This window comes from Oreochromis niloticus, unplaced genomic scaffold (genome assembly GCF_001858045.2).
Source record: "Oreochromis niloticus isolate F11D_XX unplaced genomic scaffold, O_niloticus_UMD_NMBU tig00008550_pilon, whole genome shotgun sequence".
Lineage (NCBI taxonomy): Eukaryota > Metazoa > Chordata > Actinopteri > Cichliformes > Cichlidae > Oreochromis > Oreochromis niloticus.
In genome coordinates this window covers 2,364-27,948 of record NW_020329270.1, presented here as the reverse complement: position 1 = coordinate 27,948, position 25,585 = coordinate 2,364, and the positions used below count along the sequence as shown (strand labels likewise).

Below are 25,585 nucleotides of genomic sequence, written 5' to 3'. Positions count from 1 at the left end.
AGGAAGGGAGAAAGGTGAAAAAAAGCATACAAACTACAGACTGATTACTTCGGATAGATATAGCCACATCACGACGGGAAGTTCCAAAGCACTGAGCATCAAACTGAGTATTTTCGGTGTCACCATCTTTGTTTTTTTAAACCAGATGTTACGAATGATGGGGAGGGCCGGTATCTGCTGCTTTGTGCAAAGATGAACAAGATGAAACTTGCCAGAGTTCTACAAAATGACCTGCAGAAGCCCATCCATCCATCTCCCCAAGCAGAGAAGCCCAGACCTCCCTCTCCCCAGCCACCTCCTCCAGCTTGTCCGGGAAACACCAAGGCGTTCCCAGGCCAGCCGAGAGATATAATCTCTCCAGCGTGTCCTGGTCTGCCCCGGGGCCATCTCCCGGTGGACATGCCCGGAAACCTCACCCAGGAGCGCCCAGGGGACATCCTTGTCAGATGCCCGAACCACCTCAACTGGCTCCTTCGATGTGGAGGAGCAGCGGCTCTACTCTGGGCCCCTCCCGAATGGCTGAACTCTCAGCCTATCTCTAAGGGAGAGGCCAGCCACCCTTCAGAGGAAGCTCATTTCCGCCGCTTGTATTCACATCTCGTTCTTTCGGTCACTACCCACAGCTCGTGACTATAGGTGAGGGTAGATCGAACGGTAAATTAAGGGCCACTGACATGAATGTCTCTGATCAACAATCAACAAACGACTTTATGATGGTGGCCTGGGGACAGAGCTTCCTCTTGTCAACCCTCTGCTGACTGCCCAGCACCGTCTGGCATTTGCCGTAGAATACCAGAATGGTCCACCACTGGTGCCCTGTGCTTTTCACAGATGATAGCAGGTTCACCCTGAGCACATGTGACAGATGTGAAAGGTCTAGAGAAGCTGTGGAGAACATTATGCCGCCTGTAACATCGTTCAGTATGACTGGTCTGGGGAGGCATATCCATGGACAGACGCACAAACCTCTAACAGACTAGGTAATGGCACCTGACTCCCATTAAGTAATGGATGAAATCCTTGGACTCACATCAGACCCTATGGTGATGCATGGATCCTGGGTTCCTCCTGGTGCCTGACAATGCCTGGCCTCATGTGGCTCGAGTATGCATGTAGTTCTTCGAATGACATCCTGATACCACTAACTGCCCCCCATGCTCGGCTGACATAGATCCAATAAAACACCTCAACTTTCCAGAAGTTCGGTGATACCCTGGTCCGGATCTGCAGGACATCCCCCAGGACACCATCCGTCTTCTCATTAGGAGCATGTCTGTCAGATCTTTCTGTCTGTCAGATCCATGCACACTTTGCCTGGCAAAGTGTGCAGTGAGATTGAGTCTCACATGCTTAATTTTTATTCGATGTGTAGGTGTTCACCACAAACAGTTTTTATTTTTTATTTGGGGAACTTGGTTGATCCTAAAGCTAAACACACCATTCTTTGTTTATATATATGTCATGATCCAGGTCAGTGTTCAGTGGTTTTCTGTCCTGCCTTGCGCTCTGCATCTGCCTTTGGGGTGGAGCCCTGGTTCAACACCTACACTTCTCCACGCGTTTTCCATCTGTGGCATTCAGCAAGACAGTATTTAAAACCAGTGTTGCCATCAGTTCTTCACCAGTTCGTTTCTTTGTTCATGCCAAGTACTTGATCTCTTTTGTGCCTTTAGCAATCTCGTCAAGTCACCACCTTACTCCTTCCTCTGGACGCTGGTCTCCACAGTCAAATCCCAGCTTCATTCTGCAACTGCTTCTCTCGACTTAAATTACTCACTGCTCTCACCTGCCTGTCCTCCTGCCTGCTGCTTCCTCTGCATTACTAGAATACAAGGCTGGAACCCAACTCACTCACTCAACACTCAGAGGGCTACCCGCCTCCAGAGCCACCTGCAAGACTCCTCGTCAGAGATTTCCCTGCCACGTATTCATGTCTCACCATAGTTTATTCTGTGATTTCAATAAAACTGTGAAATCTTATTTCCGCTCTGTATTGTGTCTGCACTTATGTTCACTCCCAGTACTGCTCTCCCGGCCTTGACAGCATGAAGTGTCTGAAGAAATATACCCAGCAGACCCAATTCGGAGTGCAATCACTAAGCAGTGATATATTAACAGTGTCCTAAACCAACAACAACTCTACCATCCAGAAGACTAGTACTAGTGCAGCTGCTAGTGCTACTGTTAACAGTGCAGCTGCTAACATTTGGTTAATTTGCCACAGTTTGGTGCATCTGTTTTTAATTTCTTTTCCCTCTCTTAGCTTTTCAGGCCACACTAAACTATTCTACACTGAAGGTAGGGAGGTGCCAGTTGCAATAAGTGATTTGATTAGGCAGTACAGCGCCCTGCAAGTAATCCATCAGCCCAAAAGCATCATCCCTGGTCGATGACATAAACAGCACGCAGAACAATAACAGGTTTTTTACCGTCTATGCTAAGCCAGCTATGTGAGTTTCAATTCAAAAGTGTTTAGTGTTGTACTCAGCAACAGATACCTTAGCCATGATGTCTGCGTAGGCCATGTAGAGATGATCCTCATCCAGTTACTGCAAAAACAAACACATTCACCAAAGTTAGCACAATTATAGCTGTATTAAGGAAAAAATTTTGGTGCACCACTGACTGAAATGACATCTTCTCATTTAACAGTTTTTCATTATTTTGATGAATATTTACATGTTTTATATTTCAGATTCTTAAAATAAGCCGCCCTTTGCTTTGATTACTGCTTTGCACACTCTTGGCATTCTCTCTCCATGAGCTTCATGAGGTGGTCACCTGAAATGGTTTTCCAAAAGTCTTGAAGGAGTTCCCAGAGATGCTGAGCACTTGTTGGTCCTTTTGCCTTCACTCTGTGCTCCATCTCATCCCAAACCATCTCCATTGGGTTTAGGTCAGGTGACTGTGGAGGCCAGGCCTCCATCACTCTCCTTCTTGGTCAAACAGCCCTCGCACAGCCTGGAGGTGTGTTTGGGCTCATTGTACTGTTGGAAAATAAATGACGGTCCAACTAAACACAAACTGGATGAGATGGCATGTCGCTGCAGGATGCTGTGGCAGCCATGCTGGTTCAGTGTGCCTTCAATTTTGAAAAAAATCCCAGCAATGGTGTCACCACCAAAGCACTCCCACACCATCACACCTCCTCCTCCATGCTTCACAGTGGGAACCGTGCATGTGGAGACCATCCGTTCACCTTTTCTGCGTCACACAAAGACACGGTGGGTGGAATCAAAGATCTCAGATTTGGACTCATCAGACCACAGCACAGATTTCCACTGGTCTAATGTCCACTCCTTGTGTTTCTTGCCCAAACAAATCTCTTCTGCTTGTTGCTTTTCCTTAGTCGTGGTTTCTTAGCAGCTATTTGACCATAAAGGCCTGATTCACACACTCTGAACAGTTGATGTAGAGATGTGTCTGCTACTGGAGCTCTGTGTGCATCTATCTGGGCTCTAATCTGAGCTGCTGTTAACTTGCGATTTCTGAGCCTCGGGACTCGGATGAATGTATCCTCAGCAGCAGAGTGACTCTTGGTCTTCCTTTCCTGGGCGGTCCAGTTTGTCATAGCGTTTTTTCCTGACTGCACTTGGGGACACATTCAGAGTTTTAGCAATTTCCCAGACTGACTGATGGGCTGTCATTTCTCTTTACTTACCTCATTGGTTGTTGCCATATTATAAATTAATACAGTTGTCAAACAGGGCTGTCAGCTGTGTACCAACCTGACTTCTGCACAACACACCTGATGGTCCCAACCCCATTAAGAAGGCAAGAAACTCCACAAATGAACCCTGACAGGCACACTGTGAAATGAAACCATTTCAGGTGACTACATCACGAAGCTCCTTGAGATAGATGTGCTTGAAGCTGTTGTCCTGTGAGCTGCCTATCACACAAGCTGTTAACTCTCAGAACCTTGTCCTGTGATTCAGTCGTGTCTTTGGGTCTGCAGACCTCTTCCTGTCACAGTTTGTTTCTCCAGTGCGTTTGATGGTGAAGGAAACTGTACTCACTGACACTTTGACTTTCTTTGTCAGGACAGACCTACATTTTTAAGTGTTATGATGGTCTCTCTCTCTTCCACTGTTAATGGTCTTTTTCTCACCATTTTTGTAGCAACACACTACTTACTGCAGTACAGTACTGTTCAGCTGATGCTCACAAGGGTATGGCACCAACACTGCTTATGCAGACAGAGGGGTTGGAATTAATCCAAGTTGGAACACCTGTAGGAATTAGTAGCAGCAGCTTTCAAGGCTTGATCAACCTTCACTGCTGCAGAACAGCTTTGAATTGTTAACCCATGTTGTGTCCCTGAAAAAGGCCTTTTGGTATAATTCTGAAATGTACATTATTTTTCAGTTTGGTAACCTAACCTCTGGCAGCTCACCACTTACCTTTGTACCATTTCAAGCTATTCATTGGACTTTAACGACATGAACTGCAACAAATAACTGGAAAAATAGGGACTTTTAACAGGTAGTGTGTAAAATACACACCATTTTTCTGTTAGGGCTGTTCTGCTGAACAGCTGGATGAGCTGATGCAGGGGATCTATGTGTTTGTGTTTCTGCCCCTCCTCTTCCTCAGATGGCTCCTGTTCACCTGGTTCTGAAATCAACACACATTCACAAAGTGCTAAAACTCTGCTATACACTGAAGAAATTAACACATAATTTGCCTTCAAAACAAGCAAAATTCCAGAGTAGTCAGAAGAATTCCACTCGTTTTGTTTTTTTTAAATGAAATGAACTTACAGCGAGGTCTTCTATGAGTTTATCTTCAAAGTAGTGCTCCTCTGTCTCCATCCAGGACTTTTCATAGCCCTGCAGGAACAAGTTTACAGCCCGGTGCCTAGTATGAGAGAGATACATGGATGACTAATAACTGTTTATCTACCCATCTTCTGCTGCTTATAAAGGGCTGCACTGTAGGTGCAACATATATCCACAACCTTTCCTCACTAGCCGAGGTGTGGCTGTAGATGAGGGTGGGAAAATAATAAAGTGCAGAATTTTAAATATTTCTTCTTCATTTTACATGTGTGTGTGTTTGAGAACATACCTTGGCAAGTTATAGAGTGGTGCCATCCTGAAGCAAGCGACGACATCTCTCTTCCTCTGTTTTGAAAGCAGTTTGTGCCACACAGCCTTCTTACTGCGCTGAGGATGCTCCACCTGAAGACACAAACTGAACCACTCAGTATACTAGATATTTAGTTGGTGTACCTTACCATCTGGAAGCCATATTATCCTGGAGAAGTATGTGGTCAGCTTTAATGAAGACCAATCAGCTAGTTTAAGAGGACCGTGGGGTACCTTAAAGCTATACTCTCTACGTTGGCACAAAAATGCGCAAAATCAACTCAAACTTTAATATATAGACCTGCTCCAGGTGGAAGAGGACATGACCAATATCCAGGATTCTCTCCACAGTCTTCTCTGGGTCAGTAGTATCCTCATAGTGGTTTGGGAGGTCTCTGTACAGAGCCATCTGCCAACGAATTGCTGGGTCCTCTGACTTTGTAAGACACACAGAGGAAATGCATGACTCTATTGGCCCATTCACAAGGTTAAGCACCTTTGTGAATATATAAATATATAGTACCAACCAACATCTACCAACTGGTTTACATCTGTCTCGACTTTAACAAAACAAAAGCCAAAACACAGAAACACCACATGTAAAGCTCATGATTCAGTAGCTTGTATAACTACCTTGCTGGCAATAACTTGAATTGGTTGTTTTTTGTATGACTTCGTAAGTCTTTAAAATCATTGTGGCAGAATTTTGGCCCACCCTTGTTTATAACGTTGCTTCAGTTGATTTAGGTTTGAAGCCATTCATTTACGCACAGCACTCTTAAGGTCCTGCTACTTTCAGTATTTCAGTCACTCTATAACTTCAGATTCAGTTCTTTCTCCTGCTGGTGTGTTTGGGATCATTGTCCTGTTTCCTGACCCAGTGTGGGTGAAGCTTTAGCTGTCAAGTAGATGGCTTCACATATGACTCTGGAATATACAGTGTATCAAAAATAAATCATACACTTTCAAAAGGCTGTATTTTAAGCTTACACTAAATTTAAAATACATGGCTGAATATAAAGTTTTACATACAAAATGTTCAATGTTTATGAATAATCAATGAAATACGGCATCCCATAGTTCACTGTAGTCACTGCAGCCACTGCTGTTGTAATGCAATTGTTCCGGGTGAATGGCTGCAGAATGAAAGCACTTTGAAATCGAATGATTCTTTTTGATACAGCCTGTACTCTCCCGTACAGACGAGTTTAGTGATGTTAGTGGGATAGGGGCTATGTGGAGTGATAGAGTTCCTTCAATCACTTGTTGACAGATTGAATTTCCTATTCTATATCTTTCGGATAACCTATGATATCACTGTGAAGTAGCCTTATTTATCTTATGGACATAAAGGTTCATCAGTTCGTTTAGGTCCTCTTACTCTAGATTTGTGTGAAATTTAAACTGAATCTGAGTACTTGACTCTAAATTTTGCGAGTTTGCCCACCGACCATCAAAATCGAATCACTTCATCCTTGTGCCAGATTTGAAGAATTTCTCTTAAACCAGTCCTTTGACATTACTTTCACAAGAATAAGATAAACTGACAACAACCTGACACCATGGCAAAATCTAAGCCCAGAGGCATAATGTGTAAGTATACTTTAAGTAACTTGTGTCCTTTTCTTACCTTTCCTTGTAAACGTAGGTTGTTCCTGATGACCTCTCGAACTTCGTCCTCTGTGTCTTTCTGCAAAAGAATTATTAACTTCGATCAAACAACAGGTATTCTGTGACCTACAAAATCCTATCAAAGATGTCATGAGCAAAAAATATTTATTCAGTAATTAGTAATGAAAATTTTACAAAGCTAAGGCAGAGTTATTTTGCTGTTACTAAAGGTTTACCTCAGGAATACCAATACTGCAAATAATTGATTGTTATTGTCATACACCTCACCCCAACCAGTCATGGTAGATTTTTAAAAACAAATAGACATGTAAACATTATATCAAGCAAATATAGAATAGAATAGAACAGAATAGCTTTTTATTGTCACTGTTACAAGAACAGTGAAAGGCAGTTTGGCATCTCTCCGTGTGTGTAGAGTACACAATAGCGAATGTATTTACACAATAACAGACAAATTTACATTTACACAAGAAAAGATATGGTTGGTGCACCAGTTATTGGTCGTGTCCAAATTCATGGCTGCATCCTCCTGAGGACCCGGCCTGAGCGGTCTACGTGGGCCGGGTCCTCAGAAGGTCGGGTAGGCCGGAAGTAAATGGCTGGGGAAATTGGACGGTCTAGCCTTCTGGTTAGCGTCACCGCTGTCTCGGTGGAGTTGAATAAACTCGGCCGCCTGCTCCTTGCTATCTAAATTATAACAGGACGCTGGCGTAAACTGTCGACCATCTCACACTTTTGTTTAATTGGTTTTCTGTTTGACGTTTAGTCAGCTGTGAGAAAACCAAGGAGGAACCCACCCGGGGGATTAATAAAGTTTTATTTTATCTAATCTAATCTAATCCCTTTAATCTCAGCCAAACCGATTTACTGACGAACAAATAAAACACTGAAAAAAGCCAAACAATATCATTTCTAGCTTGTCTAAGTGACTTACGTTTAACCAGAGTAGCGAAAGTCCGCGGTGATCTGAAAATGACGTGCCGGGAGTTGTGCCGTTCTCGGCGGCTTCAGTGGCCCTGGAGCTCCCGGCTAGCTATCGAGCTAAAAAAAAAAAAAAAAAAAAAAAAAAAAGAAGAAGATAAATATACCAGAATTGCGCCCATTCCATTGGCCGCCCTCGTGGCTCATGGGAAAGTGACAGGCCCTATGGCGGAGATTGAAGACAGGGGCAGTGGTTCGAATCCCATGCGGACCATTTGTTGGGGATACATACCAAACAAACAATAATAGTCCCTGGCTCTGAAATTCACCTGCTACGCTTGCTTAGAAGCCTACAGGCGAGCCTATAGACGGGCTCTCTCTGCCTTTTTACCGCTGTCCCAAAATCCCTCAACTTTTACCTCAATATTGCTTCTTAGCCTTGCTACCCACCGCCAAACACGCCAGGCATTGTCGCTTTCTCAATCTCTTCTTCACGTCTGAACAAACGCTCAATTTTGCCTTCATTAACACAAATTATACATCAAAACGTAGGTATTTTTCTTGCCTTTCACAAAATGCCACCGTCATTATCGCAGGAGTTGCCGTTTTCTCGCAAATGGCCTCCAAGCAACACAAAGTCAGAAAAGTCCCCATTCAAAGTCTATGGAGACTTCAGTGAAAATGACAGCTGCAATGAGCTCTTTAGCTTTTGATTTACAACTTATCCACATTTCTTTGCGGACAATCCTGCATGTCACAAATAAATGACACAAAGCTCATCTGTGGCTGTGCACCATTCGTGGTGCGTTGGCTCCCTCTACTGGTACGCGCCTCATTCAAATGTCGCCGCACATTTAAAATTGCAGGGTGTCTTTACACTGTCATAGCTCCTAGATAGATTTCTTCAGAGACCTGAAAATCGCTGTGATTATTCACCATAGCCTGCTGATTCTTACAGTGAAAGAACAATGTCAACGTATAGCATCGTTGGTTACTTTAATTGTGTTTGTGTTTTTTTAAATCAAATCCTACAAAATATAATAAGCAACTTATGGCAGCTCTAGATAAACATGGCATTTACGATAAGTTTCAGTCCGGTTTTCGTCAGTTTCATTCCACGGAGACAGCTCTTCTTAGGGTCTCAAGTGATATCTTGATGGATAATGATGCAGGAAAATGCTCTGTTCTACTCATGTTGGACCTCACATCAGCTTTCGACACAGCTGACCATCACATCCTCATTGAAAGGCTGAAAAAATGGGTTGGTGTATCTGGAACTGCATTAGAGTGGTTCTCCTCTTATCTCCATCACCGATCCTTTTCTGTGGCAGTCTCCGATTTTAGGTCATCCTCTACCTCCCTTACTTATGGTGTCCCTCAAGGGTCAGTTTTGGGGCCTTTATTGTTTTTAATTTATCTTCTTCCCCTCCAGCATATAATGGGCTCTTTTGAGGACATTTCTTATCATTGTTATGCTGATGATATTCAGTTGTACATTTCTTTTATGCCCGAGGATTTATCTAAGCTTCAGCGTCTGAATGATTGCTTAGATTTGATCAAACGTAGGACGGCTGCAAATTTCCTCCAGCTCAACGAGGGGAAAACCAAAGTCCTCGTATGCGCCCCTGATAGATTCCTATCGCAGATAGTGAAAGCCCTTGGTCCTCCCTCACTCTATGTTAAATCCTCTGTCAGGAATTTAGGTGTCACCTTTGACTCCAGTTTCACATTGGATGGGCATGTGAAATCTCTGGTTCGGTCTTGTTTTTATCATTCAAGAAATGTGGCTAGGCTAAGCCCGAATTTATCTCGATCTGAACTGGAGATTGCTATACATGCATTTATCTCGTCACGCTTGGATTATTGCAATTCGCTGTTTATGTGTCTTAGCAAAGGTTCTCTGGATCGTCTGCAGGTTGTGCAAAACGCTGCAGCTAGGCTTTTGACAAAATCCTCCAAGTACTCACATGTGACACCGTTGTTATCTCAGTTACACTGGCTTCCTGTTAAATTTAGAGTCGATTTTAAGATCCTGGTCTTGACCTACAGAGCTGTGCATGGACTGGCACCTGCCTACATCTTTGATCTGCTACAGCCTTATGTCCCCAGCAGGTCTTTGAGGTCATCTGATCTGGGCTTACTTGCTATAAAAAAAATACTAAGAGGAGGACTAAGGGTGATAGAGCTTTTGCCACTGTGGCCCCTAGACTGTGGAACTCTCTCCCCCAAGCATTAAGAACTGTGGACTCAGTAGCTGTTTTTAAAACACAACTCAAAACTCACCTTTTTAAAACTGCTTTTGGTTAATTTTTTGCCTGTTTTATTTAGTCTTTTTAAATCTTTTTATGACTTGTAATTTTATGTGCAGCACTTTGTGATTCTGTCTTGAAAGGTGCTATATAAATGAAACTTTATTTATTTATTATTTATTTATTAAAACAGGACCAATTGCGACACAAAACCTCTCGCACACTAACACAAACTCTTTATACAGATACAGAGCTTTACATGTATAAATAAGGCAGACAAAAATGCATAAAACACAAGCTATCAACAGATTGTTGGTGGACAGCATGTCACTTTATTTTGGTTTTATCTTGTTTCTTTTTGGTGTAGCCTCACTAAACAAAATGTTTATAAAAATGACCACTTTTATTATGAACACTGGCTCAAAATCCACCGTCAGTGATAAAGAGTAGACATCAGAAGCAAAGTTCTGCCGACATCATCACACCTCCCACCCTCAAGTGGAGGTGGCGGAGAGGAGGCACTTGGAGTTTCGGTCGAGAAAGTGTCCGTGTGACTGAGTCCTGTCCCAGCTCTGCTTCAAGGTCTGTCGGTCCAGCTTGTTGAGGGCCTGAGAGCAAAGACGGATATCCTGGACCAGCTCTGACAAACTGTCCAGGTCTTCACTCTCCCAGGGGCCAGAGACCTGACACCCTGCAGGTTAAGCAACAAAGAGACATTTTATTTCATATCCATAATTTCCATTTTTCCCCCTATAAATATTTGACATCCAAATGTAGCCTATTAGCTAGCATCCAGTAACGTTTTCTGCTCCATAAAAGGGAAAATTAATTCACAACTAATCGGTTTTTGTTTTTGTTTTTTTATCTTTAAACCACACTTCTATATTGTAATGTCTGTGTGTGTACTCATCAAGCAACACCTCTGTGCATACATACTAAATGTTCAAACTTAGAAATGTGTCAAAAGGAAACAGACGCACAGCAAGACACAAACTGTTGCCAAGTACAACTTTGCACAGGTGATAAAAACATCAAATATCATCAAATTGTGAATTAGTGTGAAACGGTGAATCTAAGAATAGGCTCCCAAACAGTCATATCCAGAACAAATTACTTTTAACACATCAATGAGTAAGCAGGCATAGGGATTGGACAGCCTGGTTCTATCACAAGGGCCATAATATATTTGCCACCGCTGAGTTACAGTAAAGAGTAGGGGGCGATAGGCAAGACTTACCTTTACTAGCACTGATGGTTTGGAGCACCATCTCAGCAGCGCCACGGTCGTGCAGCCGAGCCTGCTGATACAACAGCTTCTGCTTCTCCATCTCTTTTTCCTTTGTTAGAAAGGTGACACATATCATTGCAGACCATCTAAAAATGAAACTGCTAAAAACTTGAGGAGACTAGTGGAAGATTCAAGACCGATTGATCACCTACTTCAAAACTCTTCACTTCTCCATCGTCATCCTCTTCATCATGGCAACTCTGAAGGAAGGGAGAAAGGTGAAAAAAAGCATACAAACTACAGACTGATTACTTCGGATAGATATAGCCACATCAGCGACGGGAAGTTCCAAAGCACTGAGGCATCAAACTGAGTATTTTCGGTGTCACCATCTTTGTTTTTTTAAACCAGATGTTACGAATGATGGGGAGGGCCGGTATCTGCTGCTTTGTGCAAAGATGAACAAGATGAAACTTGCCAGAGTTCTACAAAATGACCTGCAGAAGGCCCATCCATCCATCTCCCCAAGCAGAGAAGCCCAGACCTCCCTCTCCCCAGCCACCTCCTCCAGCTTGTCCGGGGAAACACCAAGGCGTTCCCAGGCCAGCCGAGAGATATAATCTCTCCAGCGTGTCCTGGGTCTGCCCCGGGGCCATCTCCCGGTGGGACATGCCCGGAAAACCTCACCCAGGAGGCGCCCAGGGGACATCCTTGTCAGATGCCCGAACCACCTCAACTGGCTCCTTTCGATGTGGAGGAGCAGCGGCTCCACTCTGGGCCCCTCCCGAATGGCTGAACTTCTCAGCCTATCTCTAAGGGAGAGGCCAGCCACCCTTCAGAGGAAGCTCATTTCCGCCGCTTGTATTCACAGTCTCGTTCTTTCGGTCACTACCCACAGCTCGTGACTATAGGTGAGGGTAGATCGAACGGTAAATTAAGGGGCCACTGACATGAATGTCTCTGATCAACAATCAACAAACGACTTTATGATGGTGGCCTGGGGACAGAGCTTCCTCTTGTCAACCCTCTGCTGACTGCCCAGCACCGTCTGGCATTTGCCGTAGAATACCAGAATGGTCCACCACTGGTGCCCTGTGCTTTTCACAGATGATAGCAGGTTCACCCTGAGCACAGGGTTAGGGGAAGAGGACTGAGCCTGCCACCTCTGTGGGGCAGGAAATGCACGGGCCATCCCTCCCGAAGGAAACCCACCCTGCTGGTTGTCACGATTACGGGAAAGCTTCCGCCTTTTCCCGTATCGGACGACGGTCCAACCTGCTGAGGCCATCCGGTCCTCAGTCTTTGGCAATTGGTGTTGTTTTTTTGTGTTGTGTTTTATTTTTTGTGTATTCTTTAATGTGGGTTCGCCTTTGTTATCTAAATAATTATAACTCTTATTCGAGCTTTTATGTGGCGAGATACTAATGTACAAAATGAAAAGAAAAAAAAGGAAAAAAATTAAAGAAAAATTGAAACAAAAGTTTTATTTACCTAATTACAAAGAATAGTGTGCCGTACGCGCAACGTTTCGACCCCTCACGGGTCTTCTTCAGGCGCCTGGCACACAAAAAAGCTGGTGAAAAAATGTGGCTGTAATGCACAATGCTGTGGCTGGTAAGAGATGTTCACTCCTCAAGCTCCAAATCCGAATGAGCTCCTGGCTGACTCCACCTCCCTTTATACCCTTCCGTCTGTGTGTGTGTTTTTATATGTTTTGTCAATCCCTTTCCAATTCTGCTTCTGTGAAATGTGTATTAACTTTCTACATGCCAATCCTTTTTAAACCATTACCCTTAAATATGAATTGTAAACATTTTACCATACCCTGTTTTTAATATTTAATCTTTTTAACTGTGATTGTTTTTTGGGAAATAAAATCATGAAATTACACTTTTTTTTAATACTTTAACACACCACCTGTCTTTTTACTATTGTGATGTTCCTACCCTCTCCCATGAAATCGGTTTTACAGAATGTTGTTTTAAATACACTGTTTTTTAACGTTTTACGTGATTCCACGGTTTTTTAATCAAAATCTCATTATTTATCAATTAAAAATAGATTTGAATCGATTTTTGTGATGTAAAGAATGTCCATGCCCAATTGTAATTAACTGTAAATATTAGGATAAGGATTTTTGTATAATGGCCCCCAGGTTAAGATTAGGGTTAGGAGGGGGGAGGGGATATGGTTAGGGTTAGGGGTTTGGATGGGGGTCAGGTTAAGATTAGGGTTAGGATGGGATAGGGGTATGGTTATGGTTAGGGATTGGATGGGGATAGGGTTATAATAATGACTCCAATTAGTGTGGTTAGGGTTAGGATTATACCATCGGTTGGGGTTCCAACCTTGGTGGGAATACGACCGGGGTTGGGGTCTGCATGAGAAGTTGGGGCGAATTTCGGGTCAGGACTTCGGGTCCTATGTCGGATTACACCCTTTCGTTTAGCCCTGATGCCTCCCTTGTTCCCAAATTAAAAATCCATCTCCTTTCACATTTACGTCTCTCGTTGTCCGTCCATGTCACATTCCTTTGTAACCCCGCTACCCTGAGATTCTGCCAGCCATGCAAAATAAAATGTTTAACCAGTAAGGTATGAATTTCCTTTTTATTTTTAATATTGTAACGATGTTGATACATTCTAACAGATATGGAATTCTTAGTCTCGCCGACGTACTGTGCTCCACATTTGGCACAAAATATCATATAAATACAGTTATTTGAACGGGGATTAAATCGTTGCCTGATTGTAAAGATGTTCTTGTTTACTCTGTTTCTAATATATGCCAATGTGCAAAAATTGCTAATTAACCTGCTTTTATCCGGCCTTTGTTGTATGGGTTTTAGTCTAGCGTGAACTAGTAGGTCCTTCAAATTTTTATTCCTTCTGTATGCGGATATGATTCTGTGATTATCCAATATTTTTTGTCCCCCAATCATATCCTGAAAATTTGTTTTTAGTCTATTGTTCATAATTGTACTCATTTTGGAAAACGTTGTTACCAATGGGATAATTTTAGCAGGATCCGGTTCCTTTTGGACCTGAAATGTTTTAAAACAGTCCCTCAAAAAGGACCTTGTGTATCCTCTTCTCCGAAGTACCGTAAACAGTACCCGAACTGCCTCCAAAAAGTCTTCCTCCCGTGAGCATATCCTCCTGAACCTAATTAGTTGCGACTTAATTAGTCCTTTATATGTATGAGCCGGATGAAAACTTGATTTGAATAGAAGTGCGTGTGTATCTGTTTCCTTGAAAAAGACTTTTATATCCAATTTATGAGTTATGTCAAATGTTGGTCCTTTGTAAACTGTAGTATCTAAAAAGTTGACGTATTCCGAATGTAATATGTATTTTAATTTAATTGAAGGGTCATGTGAGTTCAGGATGTCAAACCATCTCTGAAAACCCTCCCTAGAACCTGTCCAGATACCCCAAATATCGTCCAGGTACCGCCAATAATGTAATGGCTTCTCCGGGCAGTGGGCAAAGGCCTCCTCCTCCCAGATGGCCATAAAAATATTAGCGTATGCTGGCGAAAATTTCTTTCCCATCGCTGTCCCTTTAACTTGCAGGTAGAATTTCCCATTAAATTCGAAATCATTCCTCATCAAATTAATCTTCAGTAACTGCAAAATCTCGTTATCCGGTCTAGTAATGTCGGGGTACTTATTAAATATCTTTTTTACCGCCGCTATTCCAGCACCTGTATCAATGTTTGTGTACAAACTTTCCACATCAATAGAAAAAAACATTGAATCCTTTGGAACCGTCAATCCTTTCACTATGTCCACAAAATGATATGTATCCTTAACATACGAAGCATGTCTCGAAGAGAGGGGATTCAAATAAAAGTCAATGAACTCCGCCGTTCTGTACGTTTCGCTCCCGCAATCCGATACGATCGGCCTTCCCGCTGGAATTTCAAATGGGACTGGCCACGTGTTGGGATCTTTATGAATTTTTGGCAATAAATAAAACCTCCTTGGTCTCGGTTCATCCTGCCCTTTTAAATATTGCCTTTGTTTACTATTTATGAATTTGCGTTCCCAGAGTGTGTCCAAAATTTTATGTACTATTGGAATTGTTTTTAAATACATGGGTTCATCCAACTTTTTATAATAGATCGAATTGTTCAATTGTCTTTCCCCCTCTTGTATGTATTGATCCCTTCCCATGATTACTATTGTACTTCCTTTATCCGCCGGTTTAATTACTATATTCCTATTGTTTATTAATTCCCTTAAAGCCCTGACTTCGTTTTGTTTCAAATTTTTCTTTTCCCTGTAACACTTGAAATATTTATTAAAATCCTCTCTGTCTTTTTCTATCAATTTGTTGACCTGGGGATGAATTTTATCCGGATGCGGAACCCAGGAAGATTTTCCTATGAAGGGTTTAGGTCTCCGTTCCAAGAAACTGTCAAAGTAGGACATTAATTTAATTTTGCGATGGTACTCCTGCATATCCAATTGTAACTGTGCTTTTTGTTTCTTGTGTATATCCAATGTCGGAATAAACGTCAATCCCTTATTCAAAAGGTTCTCCTGTGCCTTTGTGAGCCTGAAATTCTTTGTCAATACTATGACATTTTTACCTGCCACAGGATCTGAACCTACATTTTGCTCCCCGCTCCGACTCGACGGGATTTCAAGTTTAAAATGTTGCTCCAATGCTCCAGCATCGCTCGACCCGTCTCTCGGGTCCAATGTACCAGATCTCCCTCTGTGGCAAATTTCCTGTGCGGAAGTGGAGGGAGGAATGGCATGTTCTTATAAATATGGGTATTAATGATGTCCAACACCCCCCGTTCCTCCCGTGGCAGTCCCGGCGAGAAGTTTATAACTGGCACCCAGATTTCTGCATACGGAAACTGCAGTTTTGCTGCCCTTACTGCTGCCTGGAGTTGTTTTATGGCCGTTTCCCTAGCCTTCTGTTGCTTGGAGTTGATTCCCGCTGACAAGACCACTTTCTCAACGGTCACATGCTTAGTTGCCTTTGCAATAATGGCCTGAATGTGTCTAAAATTGGCCCCTGGATAACTCTCAATTTGCAAATCTGGGATCGAGTGTGGTGGTATTCTCGACAAATTTGAGTCTCCAATAATGAGCCATTTGCAACTAACACTTAGGCCCCAGTCGACCATTTTCCGTTCCGTGACAATGTGTCTCCTGACCCTGAATTTTTGTTGTTGATGTCTCACCACAGGAGTGCCACCTTGTGGGGAAGCCTCCTGGGCTACAGAAGTGTCAACCTGCGGTGACTGGCCAGAGGCTGCCTGGTCCTCGTCACCCTGGAATCCAGCACTTGGGACTCGTACTTCTTCGGTTGACCCAATCTGTGTATCAGGATTCATCCGATTTCTTTCGGAGCCCTCCTGCTGTCCTTCCTCTGCAGATTCCCCTGCCAAATCTGCTAAGATGGCCAGAATTCTATCATCATCCAAGGGTCCAGTAGAAGACGAGGAGGAAGAAAAGGCAGGGGAACGCCTCCGCCTTGAACTCAACCTTCCCCGCACCGTTCTGCGCTCTTTGGGAGGTTCCACTCTAGGTTGCTCACTTGGTCCCTCCCCAGGATCCGGGGACCAGGGCAGCATCCCCTGTATCCCTTCTCCTTGTGGGGTCGACCCCGTTCCTCCCTCCTCCGGGATGTCCCCCGTCATGGTGGCCACTGTGTGGGACTTCGGTCCTGACTGCACCGTCCTGTGTTCCACCTCCCCCCTCTGTTGTTGTTGAGGGGCTGTGGGGGTAACCGTTTGGGTGCCATGACTTTGTGCATCCCCTGTTTGAGTGCAGCCATCTGTTCGTGCTCGCGCCGTCGGACGATCTGACGAGGCACGGACCATTTGTGGTTGGTCCTGAGTGACCCCTCTATCATTCCCACACGATGCTATCATTGCCTCAGCATGCTCAATGGACTCATTTTTCATGCGTGGCAAGTTCCTGTGGGCCCACCGAGTGGCGACATTGAAGGCCTCCTTCCAATCCGGGACAAGATCGTTGGCCAGCTCCGCCAACATTTTCTCCAACCCTGTCCGGTAATGGTCCTCCAGTATGATTAGGGTGTTATGCCCCCAGTTCATGGCATTTCCCAAAATCATATCTGTCGTGTGTGCTGTGGGAGCTGCTGGTTTGATCATGTTCCCCAAATGCTCTACCATCCGTGAGATGGTCCTAGGTTCGTCCTTACCCGGGGCTGGGGCGACATTTTGCAAATGGTGCACCATTTTAATAACCCCATAAAGCTTACGAACTAGCCCACCAAATGCCGGGTCTGCCGGACGACGCTGATCCTGGTTCACGCCCTGAACCTGTCGTCTAGGGATGAACCGGACAGTTTGGAAGGCGTTGCTGCGAGCAACCGATGCATAAGAGCGGGATTGTGGACCACGGTAGCGGGTGGGTCCTCCGGAGCGAGGCACTGGCAAGTTAGGGGAAGAGGACTGAGCCTGCCACCTCTGTGGGGCAGGAAATGCACGGGCCATCCCTCCCGAAGGAAACCCACCCTGCTGGTTGTCACGATTACGGGAAAGCTTCCGCCTTTTCCCGTATCGGACGACGGTCCAACCTGCTGAGGCCATCCGGTCCTCAGTCTTTGGCAATTGGTGTTGTTTTTTTTGTGTTGTGTTTTATTTTTTGTGTATTCTTTAATGTGGGTTCGCCTTTGTTATCTAAATAATTATAACTCTTATTCGAGCTTTTATGTGGCGAGATACTAATGTACAAAATGAAAAGAAAAAAAGGAAAAAATTAAAGAAAAATTGAAACAAAAGTTTTATTTACCTAATTACAAAGAATAGTGTGCCGTACGCGCAACGTTTCGACCCCTCACGGGTCTTCTTCAGGCGCCTGGCACACAAAAAAGCTGGTGAAAAAATGTGGCTGTAATGCACAATGCTGTGGCTGGTAAGAGATGTTCACTCCTCAAGCTCCAAATCCGAATGAGCTCCTGGCTGACTCCACCTCCCTTTATACCCTTCCGTCTGTGTGTGTGTTTTTATATGTTTTGTCAATCCCTTTCCAATTCTGCTTCTGTGAAATGTGTATTAACTTTCTACATGCCAATCCTTTTTAAACCATTACCCTTAAATATGAATTGTAAACATTTTACCATACCCTGTTTTTAATATTTAATCTTTTTAACTGTGATTGTTTTTTGGGAAATAAAATCATGAAATTACACTTTTTTTTAATACTTTAACACACCACCTGTCTTTTTACTATTGTGATGTTCCTACCCTCTCCCATGAAATCGGTTTTACAGAATGTTGTTTTAAATACACTGTTTTTTAACGTTTTACGTGATTCCACGGTTTTTTAATCAAAATCTCATTATTTATCAATTAAAAATAGATTTGAATCGATTTTTGTGATGTAAAGAATGTCCATGCCCAATTGTAATTAACTGTAAATATTAGGATAAGGATTTTTGTATAATGGCCCCCAGGTTAAGATTAGGGTTAGGAGGGGGGAGGGGATATGGTTAGGGTTAGGGGTTTGGATGGGGGTCAGGTTAAGATTAGGGTTAGGATGGGATAGGGGTATGGTTATGGTTAGGGATTGGATGGGGATAGGGTTATAATAATGACTCCAATTAGTGTGGTTAGGGTTAGGATTATACCATCGGTTGGGGTTCCAACCTTGGTGGGAATACGACCGGGGTTGGGGTCTGCATGAGAAGTTGGGGCGAATTTCGGGTCAGGACTTCGGGTCCTATGTCGGATTACACCCTTTCGTTTAGCCCTGATGCCTCCCTTGTTCCCAAATTAAAAATCCATCTCCTTTCACATTTACGTCTCTCGTTGTCCGTCCATGTCACATTCCTTTGTAACCCCGCTACCCTGAGATTCTGCCAGCCATGCAAAATAAAATGTTTAACCAGTAAGGTATGAATTTCCTTTTTATTTTTAATATTGTAACGATGTTGATACATTCTAACAGATATGGAATTCTTAGTCTCGCCGACGTACTGTGCTCCACATTTGGCACAAAATATCATATAAATACAGTTATTTGAACGGGGATTAAATCGTTGCCTGATTGTAAAGATGTTCTTGTTTACTCTGTTTCTAATATATGCCAATGTGCAAAAATTGCTAATTAACCTGCTTTTATCCGGCCTTTGTTGTATGGGTTTTAGTCTAGCGTGAACTAGTAGGTCCTTCAAATTTTTATTCCTTCTGTATGCGGATATGATTCTGTGATTATCCAATATTTTTTGTCCCCCAATCATATCCTGAAAATTTGTTTTTAGTCTATTGTTCATAATTGTACTCATTTTGGAAAACGTTGTTACCAATGGGATAATTTTAGCAGGATCCGGTTCCTTTTGGACCTGAAATGTTTTAAAACAGTCCCTCAAAAAGGACCTTGTGTATCCTCTTCTCCGAAGTACCGTAAACAGTACCCGAACTGCCTCCAAAAAGTCTTCCTCCCGTGAGCATATCCTCCTGAACCTAATTAGTTGCGACTTAATTAGTCCTTTATATGTATGAGCCGGATGAAAACTTGATTTGAATAGAAGTGCGTGTGTATCTGTTTCCTTGAAAAAGACTTTTATATCCAATTTATGAGTTATGTCAAATGTTGGTCCTTTGTAAACTGTAGTATCTAAAAAGTTGACGTATTCCGAATGTAATATGTATTTTAATTTAATTGAAGGGTCATGTGAGTTCAGGATGTCAAACCATCTCTGAAAACCCTCCCTAGAACCTGTCCAGATACCCCAAATATCGTCCAGGTACCGCCAATAATGTAATGGCTTCTCCGGGCAGTGGGCAAAGGCCTCCTCCTCCCAGATGGCCATAAAAATATTAGCGTATGCTGGCGAAAATTTCTTTCCCATCGCTGTCCCTTTAACTTGCAGGTAGAATTTCCCATTAAATTCGAAATCATTCCTCATCAAATTAATCTTCAGTAACTGCAAAATCTCGTTATCCGGTCTAGTAATGTCGGGGTACTTATTAAATATCTTTTTTACCGCCGCTATTCCAGCACCTGTATCAATGTTTGTGTACAAACTTTCCACATCAATAGAAAAAAACATTGAATCCTTTGGAACCGTCAATCCTTTCACTATGTCCACAAAATGATATGTATCCTTAACATACGAAGCATGTCTCGAAGAGAGGGGATTCAAATAAAAGTCAATGAACTCCGCCGTTCTGTACGTTTCGCTCCCGCAATCCGATACGATCGGCCTTCCCGCTGGAATTTCAAATGGGACTGGCCACGTGTTGGGATCTTTATGAATTTTTGGCAATAAATAAAACCTCCTTGGTCTCGGTTCATCCTGCCCTTTTAAATATTGCCTTTGTTTACTATTTATGAATTTGCGTTCCCAGAGTGTGTCCAAAATTTTATGTACTATTGGAATTGTTTTTAAATACATGGGTTCATCCAACTTTTTATAATAGATCGAATTGTTCAATTGTCTTTCCCCCTCTTGTATGTATTGATCCCTTCCCATGATTACTATTGTACTTCCTTTATCCGCCGGTTTAATTACTATATTCCTATTGTTTATTAATTCCCTTAAAGCCCTGACTTCGTTTTGTTTCAAATTTTTCTTTTCCCTGTAACACTTGAAATATTTATTAAAATCCTCTCTGTCTTTTTCTATCAATTTGTTGACCTGGGGATGAATTTTATCCGGATGCGGAACCCAGGAAGATTTTCCTATGAAGGGTTTAGGTCTCCGTTCCAAGAAACTGTCAAAGTAGGACATTAATTTAATTTGCGATGGTACTCCTGCATATCCAATTGTAACTGTGCTTTTTGTTTCTTGTGTATATCCAATGTCGGAATAAACGTCAATCCCTTATTCAAAAGGTTCTCCTGTGCCTTTGTGAGCCTGAAATTCTTTGTCAATACTATGACATTTTTACCTGCCACAGGATCTGAACCTACATTTTGCTCCCCGCTCCGACTCGACGGGATTTCAAGTTTAAAATGTTGCTCCAATGCTCCAGCATCGCTCGACCCGTCTCTCGGGTCCAATGTACCAGATCTCCCTCTGTGGCAAATTTCCTGTGCGGAAGTGGAGGGAGGAATGGCATGTTCTTATAAATATGGGTATTAATGATGTCCAACACCCCCCGTTCCTCCCGTGGCAGTCCCGGCGAGAAGTTTATAACTGGCACCCAGATTTCTGCATACGGAAACTGCAGTTTTGCTGCCCTTACTGCTGCCTGGAGTTGTTTTATGGCCGTTTCCCTAGCCTTCTGTTGCTTGGAGTTGATTCCCGCTGACAAGACCACTTTCTCAACGGTCACATGCTTAGTTGCCTTTGCAATAATGGCCTGAATGTGTCTAAAATTGGCCCCTGGATAACTCTCAATTTGCAAATCTGGGATCGAGTGTGGTGGTATTCTCGACAAATTTGAGTCTCCAATAATGAGCCATTTGCAACTAACACTTAGGCCCCAGTCGACCATTTTCCGTTCCGTGACAATGTGTCTCCTGACCCTGAATTTTTGTTGTTGATGTCTCACCACAGGAGTGCCACCTTGTGGGGAAGCCTCCTGGGCTACAGAAGTGTCAACCTGCGGTGACTGGCCAGAGGCTGCCTGGTCCTCGTCACCCTGGAATCCAGCACTTGGGACTCGTACTTCTTCGGTTGACCCAATCTGTGTATCAGGATTCATCCGATTTCTTTCGGAGCCCTCCTGCTGTCCTTCCTCTGCAGATTCCCCTGCCAAATCTGCTAAGATGGCCAGAATTCTATCATCATCCAAGGGTCCAGTAGAAGACGAGGAGGAAGAAAAGGCAGGGGAACGCCTCCGCCTTGAACTCAACCTTCCCCGCACCGTTCTGCGCTCTTTGGGAGGTTCCACTCTAGGTTGCTCACTTGGTCCCTCCCCAGGATCCGGGGACCAGGGCAGCATCCCCTGTATCCCTTCTCCTTGTGGGGTCGACCCCGTTCCTCCCTCCTCCGGGATGTCCCCCGTCATGGTGGCCACTGTGTGGGACTTCGGTCCTGACTGCACCGTCCTGTGTTCCACCTCCCCCCTCTGTTGTTGTTGAGGGGCTGTGGGGGTAACCGTTTGGGTGCCATGACTTTGTGCATCCCCTGTTTGAGTGCAGCCATCTGTTCGTGCTCGCGCCGTCGGACGATCTGACGAGGCACGGACCATTTGTGGTTGGTCCTGAGTGACCCTCTATCATTCCCACACGATGCTATCATTGCCTCAGCATGCTCAATGGACTCATTTTTCATGCGTGGCAAGTTCCTGTGGGCCCACCGAGTGGCGACATTGAAGGCCTCCTTCCAATCCGGGACAAGATCGTTGGCCAGCTCCGCCAACATTTTCTCCAACCCTGTCCGGTAATGGTCCTCCAGTATGATTAGGGTGTTATGCCCCAGTTCATGGCATTTCCCAAAATCATATCTGTCGTGTGTGCTGTGGGAGCTGCTGGTTTGATCATGTTCCCCAAATGCTCTACCATCCGTGAGATGGTCCTAGGTTCGTCCTTACCCGGGGCTGGGGCGACATTTTGCAAATGGTGCACCATTTTAATAACCCCATAAAGCTTACGAACTAGCCCACCAAATGCCGGGTCTGCCGGACGACGCTGATCCTGGTTCACGCCCTGAACCTGTCGTCTAGGGATGAACCGGACAGTTTGGAAGGCGTTGCTGCGAGCAACCGATGCATAAGAGCGGGATTGTGGACCACGGTAGCGGGTGGGTCCTCCGGAGCGAGGCACTGGCAAGTTAGGGGAAGAGGACTGAGCCTGCCACCTCTGTGGGGCAGGAAATGCACGGGCCATCCCTCCCGAAGGAAACCCACCCTGCTGGTTGTCACGATTACGGGAAAGCTTCCGCCTTTTCCCGTATCGGACGACGGTCCAACCTGCTGAGGCCATCCGGTCCTCAGTCTTTGGCAATTGGTGTTGTTTTTTTTGTGTTGTGTTTTATTTTTTGTGTATTCTTTAATGTGGGTTCGCCTTTGTTATCTAAATAATTATAACTCTTATTCGAGCTTTTATGTGGCGAGATACTAATGTACAAAATGAAAAGAAAAAAAAGGAAAAAAATTAAAGAAAAATTGAAACAAAAGTTTTATTTACCTAATTACAAAGAATAGTGTGCCGTACGCGCAACGTTTCGACCCCTCACGGGTCTTCTTCAGGCGCCTGGCACACAAAAAAGCTGGTGAAAAAATGTGGCTGTAATGCACAATGCTGTGGCTGGTAAGAGATGTTCACTCCTCAAGCTCCAAATCCGAATGAGCTCCTGGCTGACTCCACCTCCCTTTATACCCTTCCGTCTGTGTGTGTGTTTTTATATGTTTGTCAATCCCTTTCCAATTCTGCTTCTGTGAAATGTGTATTAACTTTCTACATGCCAATCCTTTTTAAACCATTACCCTTAAATATGAATTGTAAACATTTTACCATACCCTGTTTTTAATATTTAATCTTTTTAACTGTGATTGTTTTTTGGGAAATAAAATCATGAAATTACACTTTTTTTTAATACTTTAACACACCACCTGTCTTTTTACTATTGTGATGTTCCTACCCTCTCCCATGAAATCGGTTTTACAGAATGTTGTTTTAAATACACTGTTTTTTAACGTTTTACGTGATTCCACGGTTTTTTAATCAAAATCTCATTATTTATCAATTAAAAATAGATTTGAATCGATTTTGTGATGTAAAGAATGTCCATGCCCAATTGTAATTAACTGTAAATATTAGGATAAGGATTTTTGTATAATGGCCCCCAGGTTAAGATTAGGGTTAGGAGGGGGGAGGGGATATGGTTAGGGTTAGGGGTTTGGATGGGGGTCAGGTTAAGATTAGGGTTAGGATGGGATAGGGGTATGGTTATGGTTAGGGATTGGATGGGGATAGGGTTATAATAATGACTCCAATTAGTGTGGTTAGGGTTAGGATTATACCATCGGTTGGGGTTCCAACCTTGGTGGGAATACGACCGGGGTTGGGGTCTGCATGAGAAGTTGGGGCGAATTTCGGGTCAGGACTTCGGGTCCTATGTCGGATTACACCCTTTCGTTTAGCCCTGATGCCTCCCTTGTTCCCAAATTAAAAATCCATCTCCTTTCACATTTACGTCTCTCGTTGTCCGTCCATGTCACATTCCTTTGTAACCCCGCTACCCTGAGATTCTGCCAGCCATGCAAAATAAAATGTTTAACCAGTAAGGTATGAATTTCCTTTTTATTTTTAATATTGTAACGATGTTGATACATTCTAACAGATATGGAATTCTTAGTCTCGCCGACGTACTGTGCTCCACATTTGGCACAAAATATCATATAAATACAGTTATTTGAACGGGATTAAATCGTTGCCTGATTGTAAAGATGTTCTTGTTTACTCTGTTTCTAATATATGCCAATGTGCAAAAATTGCTAATTAACCTGCTTTTATCCGGCCTTTGTTGTATGGGTTTTAGTCTAGCGTGAACTAGTAGGTCCTTCAAATTTTTATTCCTTCTGTATGCGGATATGATTCTGTGATTATCCAATATTTTTTGTCCCCCAATCATATCCTGAAAATTTGTTTTAGTCTATTGTTCATAATTGTACTCATTTTGGAAAACGTTGTTACCAATGGGATAATTTAGCAGGATCCGGTTCCTTTTGGACCTGAAATGTTTAAAACAGTCCCTCAAAAGGACCTTGTGTATCCTCTTCTCCGAAGTACCGTAAACAGTACCCGAACTGCCTCCAAAAGTCTTCCTCCCGTGAGCATATCCTCCTGAACCTAATTAGTTGCGACTTAATTAGTCCTTTATATGTATGAGCCGGATGAAAACTTGATTTGAATAGAAGTGCGTGTGTATCTGTTTCCTTGAAAAAGACTTTTATATCCAATTTATGAGTTATGTCAAATGTTGGTCCTTTGTAAACTGTAGTATCTAAAAAGTTGACGTATTCCGAATGTAATATGTATTTTAATTTAATTGAAGGGTCATGTGAGTTCAGGATGTCAAACCATCTCTGAAAACCCTCCTAGAACCTGTCCAGATACCCCAAATATCGTCCAGGTACCGCCAATAATGTAATGGCTTCTCCGGGCAGTGGGCAAAGGCTCCTCCTCCAGATGGCCATAAAATATTAGCGTATGCTGGCGAAAATTTCTTTCCCATCGCTGTCCCTTTAACTTGCAGGTAGAATTTCCCATTAAATTCGAAATCATTCCTCATCAAATTAATCTTCAGTAACTGCAAAATCTCGTTATCCGGTCTAGTAATGTCGGGTACTTATTAAATATCTTTTTACCGCCGCTATTCCAGCACCTGTATCAATGTTTGTGTACAAACTTTCCACATCAATAGAAAAAACATTGAATCCTTTGGAACCGTCAATCCTTTCACTATGTCCACAAAATGATATGTATCCTTAACATACGAAGCATGTCTCGAAGAGAGGGGATTCAAATAAAAGTCAATGAACTCCGCCGTTCTGTACGTTTCGCTCCCGCAATCCGATAC

At 43.3% G+C, this 25,585-nt stretch overlaps 1 protein-coding gene and 1 long non-coding RNA gene across 2 annotated transcripts; both read right to left on the bottom strand.

The window, feature by feature from the left end:
- Positions 1-5,121: 5,121 nt before the first annotated feature.
- Positions 5,122-7,714, bottom strand: LOC109197896 (uncharacterized). The gene is made up of 4 exons (XR_002058915.2): positions 7,657-7,714; positions 6,721-6,780; positions 5,392-5,526; positions 5,122-5,183 (listed from the first exon to the last, which is right to left on the bottom strand). It is a non-coding gene; the product is annotated as an uncharacterized LOC109197896 (long non-coding RNA).
- Positions 7,715-10,116: 2,402 nt separating this feature from the next.
- LOC112845678 (tonsoku-like protein) lies at positions 10,117-11,173 on the bottom strand. Its single transcript, XM_025905095.1, has 2 exons — positions 11,130-11,173; positions 10,117-10,583 (listed from the first exon to the last, which is right to left on the bottom strand). The coding sequence occupies exons 1-2, from the start codon at positions 11,158-11,160 to the stop codon at positions 10,387-10,389; spliced, it is 228 nt and encodes a 75-aa protein (XP_025760880.1). The 5' UTR covers positions 11,161-11,173; the 3' UTR covers positions 10,117-10,386.
- Positions 11,174-25,585: the final 14,412 nt, after the last annotated feature.

What these genes read in the sequence shown, in the direction of transcription:
- LOC112845678 (XM_025905095.1), bottom strand. Translation starts at nt 11,160, where the DNA reads ATGGTGCTCCAAACCATCAGTGCTAGTAAAG. An exon ending in AACCATCAGTGCTAGTAAAG is followed by an intron (nt 10,584 to 11,129) that starts GTAAGTCTTGCC and finishes CTTAACCTGCAG; the next exon opens with GGTGTCAGGTCTCTGGCCCC.